The sequence below is a fragment of the Peromyscus californicus genome, unplaced genomic scaffold (assembly GCF_007827085.1).
Source record: "Peromyscus californicus insignis strain IS unplaced genomic scaffold, ASM782708v3 Scaffold_12__1_contigs__length_115047231, whole genome shotgun sequence".
NCBI classification, from domain to species: domain Eukaryota; kingdom Metazoa; phylum Chordata; class Mammalia; order Rodentia; family Cricetidae; genus Peromyscus; species Peromyscus californicus.
This window is the reverse complement of record NW_026294413.1, coordinates 6,347,701-6,362,346: the sequence shown is the minus strand read 5'-3', so window position 1 is coordinate 6,362,346 and position 14,646 is coordinate 6,347,701. Positions and strand designations below refer to the sequence as shown.

At 50.6% G+C, this 14,646-nt stretch overlaps 1 protein-coding gene across 2 annotated transcripts in view; it reads right to left on the bottom strand.

The window, feature by feature from the left end:
* Abcc4 (ATP binding cassette subfamily C member 4) overlaps positions 1–14,436 on the bottom strand; it is a 229,251-nt gene extending 214,815 nt beyond the window's left edge. Inside the window, exon 1 of one of the 2 annotated variants that reach the window (XR_008216921.1) lies at positions 14,189–14,436. Coding sequence is in view for 1 of the 2 variants with exons in the window: in XM_052732478.1 (XP_052588438.1) it covers positions 14,189–14,262 (74 nt within the window). In the remaining variant the exon portion in view is untranslated. The remainder of the gene's footprint in view (positions 1–14,188) is intronic. The other variant, XM_052732478.1, reaches the window with a different exon arrangement.
* Between the last annotated feature and the right edge of the window lie 210 nt (positions 14,437–14,646).

Genomic DNA, 14,646 nt, shown 5'->3' with positions numbered 1-14,646 from the left:
ATAATTTACTCAGAACACAAAGACTGCACATCCAGGGACAGAACATGCTTTCCTGCTTCACGTTAATCCACAACAGACATTCTGAAGGGCTTATGGGAATGGGTTCCACATCTGAAGACGTTTTGGAATTAGAGTGAACTCTCACTAACTCCGAAGGGAAAGTGAGAGGAAGCCGTGTAAGGAGCTGCAGCTGGGTGATGATCCCAGGCAAGCTCAGTCTAACAGGGCAGGACAGAACAGCCGATCTAACAACAGTTTTCTAGCTGTGGCTTCTGGCAGGTGTGTGGGTCCCATTCATCTGACCAGGCTGCAGAGAACAGCAGCCTGAGTGGCTGCAAACAAAGAAGAAATCACTCCCTCCCAGACGCAGACGCAGATGACAGAGGTGGCTGCTTCTGAGGCTTCTGCTTCCCCGGATGCTGGTTTTCTCCCTCTCTTGACGTCCACAGTACACAGTGTCACATGCAAGGACAAAGCTGGACATTCGTCTTATTGAGTTAAAGTTTATCCCAATCAGCTAATTCACTCTTAAGTACCTATTTAGAGACCTTAGCTCTAAGTACAACCACAGTCTACAATACTAGGAGCTAGGTTTTCAACATATGGAATTGGAAGTCTCCAGTTTCACAGAATAACAAGCCGCAGGAGAGGCAGGGCCAGATTTGGGGGTGGGGTGGGGCCACAACAGACTCTAGGGATCCAAGATCTGAAACTGAGAAATGGGAAAGGCTCAGGGAGGGCGGGAGGGCAGGGGTCCTCACAGCGGTCTTCTCACAGCGGAGTGGTCTTCTGAGTGTGCTCAGAAGTGGGGCTGTGGTTTATCACGGTCCCTAAGTCAGCTGGTGTGACCAGGACTGGTGGTTCTGTTGTGGCTTAATGAATAGAGGAGAGACTGTCGGTGTGTCGGCACCGTTAAAGGAAATCTTGTCCTTCACCTATGGGCATGTGTACACATCAAACCCTTCCCGTACACATCCACAGGTCTGTGCAGCAGAGGGAAAGAAAATACAGGCATCTGGCTCATTATATAAAACTTTAAAAACTGTGTGTGTGTGATTCTACCAAATGTTTATTTCATGAGTATCTGTGAGGTGGTTGCAGCAGGTCGTGATTCAGCTGGACCAAGAAGCAGACATGTCCTCAACGCCACCACGCAGGGGAAGCGAGAGAAGGAGGCTGAAGACTGAGGCCGTAAGGGAAAGGTGGGGGGTGAAGGAAAGCTGGCTTTTTAAAACAGGTATTCATTTATGTGGTGGGGGGTGGAGGTCAGAAGACAGCCTTCAGGAGTCAGTTATCTCTCCTGACCTGGTGGGTCCTGGGAAGGGGAAGGTTTGGTTTGGTTTGGTTTGGTTTTGGTGGTTTGGTTTGGTCTGGGTATTATTTTGTTTTGAGACAAACTCTTCCACAGCCCAGGATAGCTGGAATTCCTGATCACTGCAAGTCCACCTTCCGAGTGCTGGGATCACAAGCATGTGCCACACCTGCTTCTGTGAAATTTCTAGAATGGGATTAAAGCTCTAAAAACAGCCTTCTGTGGCTTCTCAAATTCCAGGTCCACAGCACTCACCTGGAAGACCACAGGGAGACTGGGGCCCCATTCCCAGAGCTCACCCACAGGGCTGTTAGACTGACCGACCAACCGACAGACAGCTGACCTTCTGGTGCCTGCCTGAAGCTCTCCAAGAACCACTGCTCCTGAGGCTACACCTCCCAGTCCAAGAGCGCTAGTGACAGGACCCCAGCACAGACGGCAGTGGGACGCACGCCAACTCTGAAAGAGACTCTCAGACCACCTCTCCCTGTGGACAAGGGGCTCCTCATCAGCAATAACGCCAGCCAGGTCTTCACAGGCCCCCCAAGAGGCTGCATCCTCTGCAGAGGCAGGGGTTCTTCCCAGGCGGGGCCTAAGGAGAAGCCACAGGTATTCCTGGTTACCCTTCCTCGGCTGTCTCTCACCGAGAGCAAGCTTTCCACCCCTTCCCTTCAGTCCTGTCCTCCTGCTTCCCTCCACTACACCAGCAAGCGTCAAGTGTCTGCCCCACGTCTCCCCCTGACGAGGAGAAGATGGGATTAAGCCTGGAGATCTCTAGTCCCGGAGAGCTTGGGTCTTGCTCTGCTACAGCTCAACTGTGACCCTGGACAAAGGTCTTAACATTTCCAAAGTTGTAAACATTAACCTACGATTAATCTTTGGTGTAACGGACACTTACGTCCCAAGGGGAAACAGCCGAGTCAGACCCAGGCTGGCAGCACAGGTGGCACACTCACTCTGCCGCAACTCGATAGGACCCAGGGGTTACAGGTCCTGGCGGGGGGTTAAGGTACCATCTCGGCAGCCCTGATGGAGGGCTGAACTAGTTGACAAGCATGGCGCACACCATGGAAGCTGCACAGGGGTTAGCCATGGCCTGCCCAGGGATGTCAGCCTGAGGCACCCCAGGCTACCTTCGCACAGGGCCAGCAGCCCACTTCCACATTCCCAATACCAGTCTGTGCTGACCTGAGAGGGAAGGAGAGAGCGACCGCCATCCGTGCCTAGGCCGGATCTTCAGAGAGATGTCCGCTGTCCAGGGACCACACTTCCAATAATAACAGTTTTCTTTCATCCTTGCACTGAGTGTCACCCCCGCCCCTCCCCGGAGGCACCGCGGAGGTGTAATCACGATGACTTGGCCTGAGCAGTGAAGAACACAGGGCAGGAGCACAGTCTCCATGGAGCTGAGAGCTCAACAGCTGCCCAGCTCACCTGCCTCTCCATCAGACACCCCAGGATACCGCACCCAAGTGTATTCCTCCAGAGTGTTCTTTTTTTTTGTCTCCCCCTGGGAAACACCCTTAGGATGGGCGGAGCTCACTCCACACTCATCTTCTGCCCTGGCAGACACCATGATGCACTTCAGCAGAAAGTGCTGGGCCCCAGTTGACTCCCGCTCACAGGCTGCTTCGCCTTGGAAAACAACAGTATCCACCACACCAAAGGGTGGTGATAGGAGTCAACACAATACATCAGTGTTCACTTGCACAATGGAATACAGAAAAAATAATAGAGCTATAAGAAGAAATAAACTGTGAAGTTTTCAGGAAAACGGGTGGGTCCGGACTGCGTTTAGTGAGGTAACCTTACTCAGAAAGAAAAACACCACCTTGTTCTAGTTTGCTTCTGTTACTCTGATTAAACACCATGACCAAAAGCAACTTGGGGGAGGAAAGATTTATTTGGCTTATATGTACGGTCCACCATGGAGGGAAGTCAAGGCAGAAGCATGATAGAGAAACACCGTTTACTGGTTTCTCACTCTGGTTTGCTCAGCTGCCTTTCTTCTGCAACCCAGGACCCCCTGCCCAGGGATGGTAGGGCCTACAGTGGGCTGGGTCCTGCCTATCAACTAACAGTAAAGAAAATGCCTCCCAGACAGGCCCCCTGGCTGATCGGGTGAAGGCAGTTCCTCAGCTGAGATTCCCTCTTCCCAGGAGGGTCAGGTTGACAACTGATGCTAACTACAGTGTACCATCTCCCTCATAAGCAGATCCCAGCTTTACATTTTGCTATACGTGCACACATGTGGAATTAAGGAGGGGAAAGCCTTCACATAACGAGTGTGTCTGGGGAGGGTACCAGAACGTGTGTGTCTGGGGAGGGTACTAGAATGCGTGTGACATGATGTGGAAATGGAACAGCTAGGAACAGAAGGAGACAAGACAGAGAACACGGGGATCTGAGAGAGGTATATATGGATAAATATGACATAATGAAACCCTGTTGTTTTCTACATTGGTTCGAAAAAATAGAAACAGAAACTCAACAAAAAAAAAATGGCCAAAGTAGGGACGACTAAAACTAAAAAATAAATTAAGCAGCTCCCGCCAATAGGAAGTACCACACCAGGAAAAGAAAACGAAAACCTCCCCAAACACCCAGCACCTGACACAGCACGTCCACACTGCTGAGGGGTACACTGAACGCTGGCTGGTCGGGGCATTTTTCCAGCAGGAGTTCAGCAGCAGAGGAAGAGGCAGGTGCCCTGGACAAGGTGCATGTGCACTGAGGGAATGGATGGAAAGGATGGGTGTGGTCGGGGAACCCCACACCAGGCACTACAGGGATCAACAGAGGAACGCCAAGTGCGCCTCACGCCACAGAGGGCATCAAATGTCAAAGAAGACGGTATCAAGGCCAGCGGCAGTAGCAGCACTGCTGGACTCTCTAAAGATAAGGCCTGAGGCGTTCAGTGTGCGCTGGAACACCCGGTCACAGAACAGCTCCAGTCGAGAGTGGCAATGGACCAAGCCACCAGTCACAAACCAGGCCCTTCCGGCATTCAGACAACAAGGAGGCATGGCTGTCAGGTGCAGAGGTGCTGGGAGGAGGAGGGAGCTGGCTGGCAGACGTCAGGTGGTGGAGACCTGTCCACCGTATGATCAGGCAGGGACAAGGGACGGGTTGGGTTGATGCCAGCAGCAGACTGGCTTTCCCCCCTTACCCTATGTTATCACACCCAAGCCCTCAGCTCACGGGATGGTGCTACCCATACTCAAGGTGTTACTTATTAAGCAGCACAACGTTATTTATTAAGCAGCGTTGTTTACCATGAGAGAGAAGCCATGAGGCATGGCAAAGCCCACTACAAGAGTTTTATTAAGGGAAGGGGATAGTGGGGGTGGACATAGGCCTGTGGAATGACGGCACAAGAAGAGAGAAGAGGAATAGGAGGATCCTGGGTTCATAGGTTCCCCACACACACACACATGTGCATATGGGCTTACGTAGTGCGCATAGATCACGTGACCACACAGCACAGGGATTCCATGGGATGACCTTGCCTGGCTACTGGACAGTTCTTGCACAGCCATGTAGCTGGGGGAGTGGCCAGGAATTCTAACACAAGGTGACCTTTCTCACACCTCTGGAAATACCCCCAGAGATACAACCATGGATACCTCACCTATCTTCCAGATCATTTTAAATCTAGTCAACTTGACAATGAAAATTAGCCATCACAGTAAGTCTAAACCATGACAGTTTAATTCTACCAACTAACAGGATAGCAAAGCCTGGCGAGGTCATCTGTCTTGTCTGGGATCACACAGGTATTAAGTGAAAGATCGTGGACTAGAACTCGGGATTTCCAGTTCAAATTTGACACTATGCTACCCAGCTTCTCACTTGCTTCTAAGGTAAGATATTAGCAACTCCAAACTGAAGCAGGCCAGATTAAGACTAAAACAATCGCTTGTAATCAATGGTAAAATACATGAAGTACAAATGGCTCAACTGAGAGAAAACAGTGAGAAACACTAGTTTCCAAAGCCAGAAAACTAACCATTTAGATATTTTCTGTTTGCGTCACACAGATTTCAATAAGATTTAGTCACTTAGGGCAATTGAAAAGACTAACATCATGGGAGACTGAGGACATAGCTCAGTGGCGGAATGCTCGTCTAGTATGCGTAAGGCCCTAGGTTCAATTCACAGCACCACCACCACCATCCCCAAAAAAAGAACATAAAAAGGTTAATTTTGCAGCGATCCTTACTGTCTCCATTTATTAAGGGTCATACACACTAGGCACCCGTATATACTCTACCAAGCTAACACCTACTAAAATGACAAAGTCTATTTTACAGTTGAATGAACTGTATTGTTGAATGAGGAACAGATCTCCTGTAAATACCACATTTGGGACCTGCAATGAGACCCCTTGAGGCCCAGCCTTCCAGTTTAAGCTGTCAATCATCTCCCTTCTGTTATTTAAAACAAGACAAAGCACTGGGCGTGGCGGTGCAAACTTTAGTTCTTACACTCCACAGGCAAAGGCAGGCAGGTCTCCGAATTCAAGGTCAGCCTGGTCTACACAGCAAATGAGTTCCAGGATATCCAGGGCTACACTTAGAGACCTAGTCTCAAAAAAAATCAATCAATCAATAAATCTCACTTAATAAATTCTGATACATACATTTTAGAAGAACAAAACAAAAACAAGACAAACAGGGCTGGAGAAACGGCTCAGCAGTCAGGAGCCTGCGGTCCTGCAGAGGGCGGGGGGTCCAAGCACCCATTGAGTGGCACTTCGGGAATCCACGTCTCAGGCCTCCCCACCACCAGCCCTGCTGTAAATATGTATTACTCTCATTTGTTAGTAAAGATCTGACTGGCCTATACCTGGGCAGGAAGAGATTGGGCGGAAGAGCAAGACCAGGAGGATGCTGGGAAGGAGAAGGGTGGAGTCAGGAGATGCCATGAGACGCAGATCGAGCAGGATGGGAAGTGCATACATGACGTAAATGAGCCTCGGGGCAGCACGTAGATTAATAGAAATGGGTTAATTTAAGTTATAAGAGCTAGCTAAAAACAAGCTTAAGCTGTTGGCTGAGCATTTATAATTAATATTAAGTCTCTGTGTGGTTACTTGGGGGAGTGGCTGGTGGGACAGAGAAGTCTACCTACACTGCACTCGCATGCACACAGTCATTCATAGAAACATGTAAATACACAAAATTAAAAGTAGTAAAAACAAGTCTCTAAAAAATAAAGATACAACGGGAAGAATGCATGGTATGCTCTCTTGTGAGAGCAGTGCATGCTGTGTGTCTGGCGAAGGGGCCTTTCAGAGGTGACACTAACAGATACGGTCAGCCGGGTCTCGGTCATGTTCTGACCAACAAGACATATCAATAAAGACCTACAGATTAAAGCAATGTATTGGAAGAGCAGTTTTATACTCATTTTACCTAAGAGTGGAATTCATGCAATTTTACATTTCCTCTCCACTGAGTTCCTCCCTCCCCGAGTCTCCAGCTCCACTTAGTGAAGGCATCCTACAAAAACAGCTGCACAGGTGGAGGGCATGATCACGGACACAGAATCAAATGCATCTAGGGTCAGTAGTACCTGACTCAACCCCCCAGCTTCACCATGCCCACCTGGTGTCTCCAGCCTGTTCCCTCACTGTGAGGGCAGAGCTGTTCCTACAGGGATCAAATAACCCACTATACCCAAGATCCCCAGTGACACCTGCTGAGCACCACAGGGCTGACTAAGATCCATGGCAGCCACAGTCCTCATACTTTGAGGTCAGCAAGACCTTGAGAGAGACCTGGAAGGGAATGCACATGAGGGTGGGTCAGAGAAGTGCCTAGATTCTGGGGAAGTTACAATCAGTGGCGCTTGAGGACCTTTTAAAGTTATTTATGCCCAGATGATACTTCTTAAAACTGGGATTCAAACTGCCCTAGGGATGGGCCGGCACTGGGTTTTTATTCAGTTTTCTTTTGTCTATTGATTTTGGCTACTCAGGTAGTTCAGCCACAGTGAAGCCTGAGAAGTTGCTTTGGAGTGTCACCTACAAAGAAGTCAACCAGGGCTGGAGCTGGAGGTCTGTGACAGAGTGTGTCTTTAGCATGTATGAAACCCTTCACTTAATCCCATCGCCATCAAAAGAGAAAAAGGAAACTTAATCAAAACAGGCTGGTAAGCTTCCGAGAAATCATTTCATCCGTTGGGCACAGAGGTAGACATTTGTAATCCCACAACTTGGGAGGTAGAGGCAGAAGGCTCAGAAGCTCAAGGCAAGGCTTGACTACATAGCAAGTTTGAGGCCAGCTTGTCTCAAAAACCTAAATAAGAAGAAATAATTTCCAGAAACAGGCAACTGAAGAAGGCAACTTAAGAATATATTCGTGAAATCCAGCACCAACGGCCAGTCTTCACTTGTATAAAGTAAGTCCTGCCAACACACTAGCCGCTCTCCTCCTGGGAATGACCACCCAGGAGACCAATGCCTCCGGCCGGACTCCTCCGGGACAGGTGATGTGATCTCTCCCAGACACTTGTGGAAAATGTAATCTCCCATGCAGTGTAGGCAAGTGTCTCAGCCACACCGTGGAGGATGTTCTCAAGACCCATTCCTTTCCAGTGCTCAAACTAGAACCTGAATGGCAGCCACGACCTGCTCAACTCTGATATGGACAGCATGACCGAAAATAGGGACAGGTTACATGAGGACAAACCGCACAGACTGAGAAGCCAGCGGGCTTACCTGCTAATGCTGCTCTGAGGGTTCCTCTGCAGACTTCCCCACCTCACTTAATAGTATCTCCATCGTGTCTTTTGTTTAGGCCAAACCCTCAGAGACACCCTGGAACCTCTTCCTGTCGGGTCCTGCGATATATCTGACACCAGACCTCCCGGCTCAATGATCAAATAAGACCATGAGCTGTAAAATTATGTGAGTCCATCACTGCAAAAGGGACTGCGTGGCAGCCAAGCCTGAAGAGGTACCGTCTACCCACTTTCAGAAAGCGTCTGGAAGCACCTGCTCTAAGCCACAGCTTAACCTGGGTCACAACCCCGTCTGGAGTCACAGAACTGAGTGTGAATTCTAGCCTAGTTTTGCTCTTGAGAGTAATGGGAGGCAGAAGAGCAGGATGGCCCCAATTTGTTTGAGGGTAAATTTCCTTCCCCTAGAAGGAAAAAGGAAAAAGCCACAGCCAGCCTTGAGGAAACATCCAGTTTCCCTGAGGCTCCCAAACACCTGCATTCGGTGGGCATCTGGTGAGTGGGTGAACGAATGAATGAATGAATGATTCCATAGGCATTTTAAAGTCAAACACTAGAATCCGATGCCAGGGTGTAAGGTTTAGAAAGGATGAGTGGAGAGTTTACGTCATAACAACTGGGTAGATAACGACGTTGACAACCAAGTGGCAAGTCAAGCCAGCAAATGGAAGAAGGGAGGTGTCCCAGTAGGGTCACCATTACTGTGACAAAACACCGTGACAGGCAGGAGCTGATGCAGAAGCCACAGAGGGGTGCTGCTTACTGGCTTGCTCCTCATGGCTTGCTCAGCCTGCTTTCTTATAGAACCCAGGACCACCAGCCCAGGGGTGGCACCACCCACCATGGGCTGGGCCCTCCCCCATTGATCACACATTAAGAAAATGCCCTACAGACTTGTCTGCAGCTTGATCTTATAGAGGCATTTTCTTAATCGGGGTTCCCTCCTCTCAGATGACTTCGGCATGTGTCCAGTTAACAGAAAACTAGCCAGCAGAGGAGGAAACATACTGTAGGTGCACACACATGTAAAAACTATATCCACTCACTAACAATAATGATAAGGTCAGCACACACGCTCGTTCAGTCGGCCCACATGTTTACACGCCTGTTGGAGCCCAGGAGGCAGACAGATGCTGAGAACTTCTGGCTTGATGGGCACACCCACAACACATTCTGATGATCCAGATAGCATCTCGGCTGTGACACAGTGACTTCCAAGCTACAAGGTTCCTGAGAAGTTGCACAACCCCTTTGGACCTCAACATCTCCCCTAGAGAACGGTGATACTGTCTGCCTCAGAGACTGAGGATTGAATTTCTTGAGGTAACATGTAAAATGGAACACAATATACAGGTGTTAGTGATCACTCTTGTGAAAGCTCAGTGGACCCCTCTGACCCACGCCTCTCAGGGTGGTCTGAGGATACTGGAACTAGCAGCCCTCAAAACAGATTCCCCAAAGCCCACCCACTAGGCTTGGGTTCAGCAGGGACAGACTAGGCCACCAACTCACTAGGGCCAGAGTTCCTGAGGACTCCGTAAGAGACCCATAACCTCTACTTTTAAAAGCATGTCAGAGGCCATTACTAAGGCAGGTGAATGTAACTTTTACCATCTGCACATCCAGCCACAGCCCTGCTGACTTCAGCTTTCCACGCTCCTCAGATTTTACATCATAGGCAGGTTCTTAAAGGATTAATCTTTAAATAAGCCTGAAACTTTCCTTCCTGCTCTGGAGGGCAGGAGTTCTTCTCGGTTCCCACTACAAACCGGGCCCTCTGCCTATTGCCAGCTAGGCCACAGACGGCTCAGCAGGGACAGGCACTGGCTGGTGGCAGGTGTGTGTATGGGTTTGTGTGTGTGAGTTCATGTGGGTATAGGGAGGTGTTCATGTATGTGTATGTGTTAGTGTGGGGGGGATGTTCATGTGTGTGTGTATACGTTCGTGGGGGGTGTTCGTGTGTGTATGTGTGTGTGTATGTGTGTGTGTGTGTGTGTGTGTGTGTGTGTGTGTGTGTATTATATATTTAAAAAGTACTCAAAAAATGGTACCAAATGCCACAGTTTAAAATTAAACACAGATAAGCTGGGCATGGTTCACACCTATAATCCCAGCACTCAGGGCAGTAAGGTATAAGCATTCCCTACCAGTAGCTTGGGCTAAAAAGTGACACCCAGTCTCACGAAATAAAATTAATAAATAAATACTCAGAATTGCTGCCCACTGATGGCAGAGGAGGGAGCAACACACAGCCAACCTCTCTAAGCCATGTGCACTTCTACCCTCTTCACATCATGAGCTTTTTCTAAGCCGAGTCCCCAGAAAGTCTGTCCCATCACCCACGGCAGTTTTCTACAAGAGCATGGGCTTTGCAAGACAACATTCCATCAACAGAGACACAATTAGCCACAGGAGGAGGAGGACATAACTACTCTCTGGGGCCAAATGCATATGTCCCCTGGAGTCCCTCAACAATGGCACCCTGGGAAAGCGCCTCCACTGTTAACCTTGGATCTGTGGCCGCAACCCAAGACCTGGGCAGGAGCCCTGGCCTAGGACTGCAGAGCACCCCCCCCGCCCCCCCCCCCCCCCCCCCCCGGCCTTGCTGGATGCTGGTGACAACAGCAGGGGGCAGCGGGAAACAGGGCAACCCTGGAAGTCTGGACCATCCCACACCCTGACGGACACAGCATTTCATAAGCTCTACCACGGATTTCTAATGACAGGTAGGACGCACTACTCAATAAACGGTGATGGGAAAATGTGCTGTTTTGAAAAAACTGGTGCCTATGTTATATCAACAGCATGAAGAAATTCTGGCTGCCTTTGTTGTCAGAAACGAAACAACGCACTAGCTAAGAACTATGCACAGGCAATCCAGGTAAGCCTGGGAGGTAAAAAGATGTTCTGATGGGGCTCGAGGTGTGGTCCCGTGGTGAGTGTGTGTTTAACCTGCATAATCCTGACTCCAACCCCAGCACCAGCAGCCTGGGAAAGGGGAAGTGGGGACACCAAAATATACAGCCACAGACACATGCAGCATAATCAATCACTGGATACACTGTGCTCAACAGCAGTGAAAAACTATAAATTACAGTCAGAAATACCAGGCCTGAAAGTCCACCATAAAAACTAAAGGGCCTGTAGCAGAGTTTACAGCTTTACTTAGCGTGGATGTGGTCCTGCAAATGTGTGCCTTGAAACAAATGTGTGCAAGACACACTAAGATATCAGCAGGTGTGTCAGACTGATAGAAATTACCACCCTTATTCCACCCCAGTGTTTCCACTGTCTTCAGTAGAAAACAATCATCCCGTGAAATCCACAACCATTTTCAACAGTACTAACAGTGTATGGCACAAAACCAAACTGTGTTACAGATCGCCAAAATCCTAGGAAAGCATATTGTACCGGCTGTTATCATCTGGCTGGGCAGCTACCCACTCAGGAGTTTAGGAAGCAGACGAAGTGTGGGAGGAAAAGCAAACAGTCCACCAGGAGGTGAAAAACCAGGTCTGCTCTACAAGGTGGGCAACTGCAGGAGGCCACCTTCTGACTTCCCACCTGCAGCAAGGCAGCTGCAGAAGGGAACCACGAACCTAGAGACTGAGAAAGGATGCACTCAGTAAGTAGGCACACAGATGCCATCACTGTCCACAGGAGACTTCACCAAGTCATGGCCCTCCTGCAGAGCATCACACTGGAATGGGAAAGAGCAGGGGGAGAACCTTAGTGCAGGGGGCCATCTGCAGCCTTCATCAGCATCACCTGGGCCCCTCGTGGAAGACACATGAATGTAGCATGTACCCCCACTGCTTCGGATTTTTCTGAGCCAGTCTGTAGGGATACTGGAGACCCTGCATCTTTCTAATAAGCTCCCAGGTAGTGCTGATGCTGCCCTTCTGACTGCCTAACTTTGAGAGCAGGTGCCGTATAACGAGACGGTAGATGCTCCACATGCATCATCTTCCACGACAGGAACTGTAAGAACATCCCTTGAGAAACTCCACCTGTAAGAACAGGAGCGAATGAAACCTCCTCCTCCATGCCTGGGAGAACCAACCTCCATGAAAAGCAGCACAGCACAGCAGCTCCCGGGAGCCAGACTGCCCAGATCTGCATCCTGCTGGACACTGTGTCTTCCTGGATAGGTTAATTAAAATATCTCAGTTGAGTGTCTTCATGGGTGTAAACTAGAGCTGACAGCTCATTTCTCCCCAACTAGAAAATGGATAGGAGTGCCCACCCAAGCCAGCAATGGGAGATCACTCCTGTCCTGGAACTCTACCTGCCTGTGCCTACCGAGTGCTGGGACTAAAGGTTTAAAGGGGTGTGATACCACACTCAGCTACTACTTACATTCTTTTGACAGACATGGTGGCTCACACCTATATTCCCAGCACTCAGGGGACTGAGGCAGTAAGGAGGACTGCTGTGACTTCAAGGACTTCAAGACCAGCCTGGGCTATGAGAGAGACTGCCTCAAACAAGCAAACAACAAAAGACAGCCACATTGTCTAAGCTGGTGTCAACTCCTCAGGCTCAAGTCCTCTTCCCTTCTTAGCCTCCCACAGGTATGTGCCACTCACACCCAGCTCCCCCTTCACCTACATTTGGAAAGTCCACACACAGAAAGGTCATCAAGGTTTCCATGTCCTAGCCGGGAGGTGGTGGCGCACGCCTTTAATCCCAGCACTCGGGAGGCAGAGGCAGGCGGATCTCTGGCTCTATAGATAAGGCCAGCCTTGTCTACAGAGTGAGTTCCAGGACAGCCAAGGCGACATGGAGAAACCCTGTCTTGAAAAACAAAAACAAAAAGAGTTCTGTGTCCTGCCAAAAGCTCAGGAGACCAAGACAGTTCACCTGCTTTGAGGTTTTTTATTTTTTATATTAACCCCACCCATATTCCTTCTTCCTGCCTGCTCCTCTCTACCAAATGTCCAATATCAGATCCTGCACACACTATATATGAAATTAAAACAATAGTAAATTTTTAGAAATTTAATTTGAAATTTAATTAATAGTAAGCAATTTGAAATTCCCTAGGTTTTCCCATTTTAAAAAGGTAACATTAGAATGTGAGAAAGATGAAATGGCAGAGGTCAAGAAACGAAAACTACACTAGTTAGCCAAGCGTGAGTACTAGCCAGCCCAGGCTGCGAGATGGAAAACTACTTAGGAATGTCACTTACCTACGCCACTTCGCTACAATAAGAGGGGCAAGGCTGGGGCCAGATCAGGGAACCCATCAGTGGTTTTAGGCATGGATCCTGTCTCTAAAGACTAGAGATCTTGGTAAGACTGCCCCCCCCCCCACACACACACACACACAGGCTTAAAAAACTCCTCCAAGAGCGATGCAGTCATCAGTCATCGAAGGCAGAAGTGAAAAGTCCCTCTAACAGGGCAACACATACTCCACTATGGCTGCGTGTCAGTCAAGAGGGAAACGTCCTGCAGCCCTTGTTCAGGAGCAGTGTCCCCATTCAGTAGTAAAGAAGACACGATAATAAATTAATATTTTACCCACACGAGATCAGCTGTACTTAGGTACCAGGACACACACTGAGGGCCAGAAAGAGAGATACGGTCCTATCGCTTATTAAACTTCCTAGCAAACGACACACACAAGCACCCACAGTGGCAATTGATGGAGCTGACAGAAAGATGTCTGGGGAGGTACTTCAGAAGGCGGTGGGGACACTAGAGCGTGGCGCTGCTCCAGCACTCCCGCTTCAGCGGCGATTAGACAAGACCAGCTGTTCCCAGCTGCTTGGTTTAAAGAGAAAAGAAAACGGTGCAGTTTGGGCGCGCCTGGTATCTGGACCAGGGAAGGTGGGAGGTATGCGGGGTCTGTCTTCCAAGGCAGGACGGCGACTCTGCACCTCCCACTGATGCCCGCGCTTGTGGACGGGAGCCACCTGTGCCTGCCACCGGGCCCCCCGCGTGCTCCTCCGGCGTGGAGCGGCGCAGGCGTGGGGTGCCGGCGGGGACGGCAGGCGGCGCGGCGCGGCGCACGCGCGACGGGGAGCCCGGAGTGCGCGGCCGTGCAGGGAACGCATCCTCCGACCGCCTCGGACCGGCGCGGAGCATCTCAACGGACAGCGAGGCGGGCCCAGGCAGGGCACTCACCAAAAGAACAGGCGCGAGCAGAGGTTGGCGTCCTGCAGCGGGTTGGGTTTCACCTCGGTGTGCACCGGCAGCATCTTGCCCGGGGTACGCGCGGCCTGGCGGGGACGGCGGTGGCGGTGGCGGTGTGCGCGGCTCCGGGAGGCGCTCCCGGGTGAGGATGCTGGAGCTCGGGCCGGCGCGCCGGTCCGCTCGGCGGGAGCCTCGCAGGCAGCAGCTTCCGGGAACCGAGCGCCGGCCCGCCCTGACCCCGCCTCCCGGGGATCCTCGGGGCGCCCGCTACGCCTCGCCGCCGCCGCCGCCGCCGCCGCCTCCTGGAGCCCGGGAGCTGCGCGTCGCGTGCGAGCGCAGGGGGAAGGCGGGTAGGGAGCGGCGGAGAGTGCGCGCAGGTGACGGGCGGCGGCCGGGGGAACGCGAGGAAGCTGCACGTGCTCGGGACCCGCAGCAAACTTTGCCGAAGT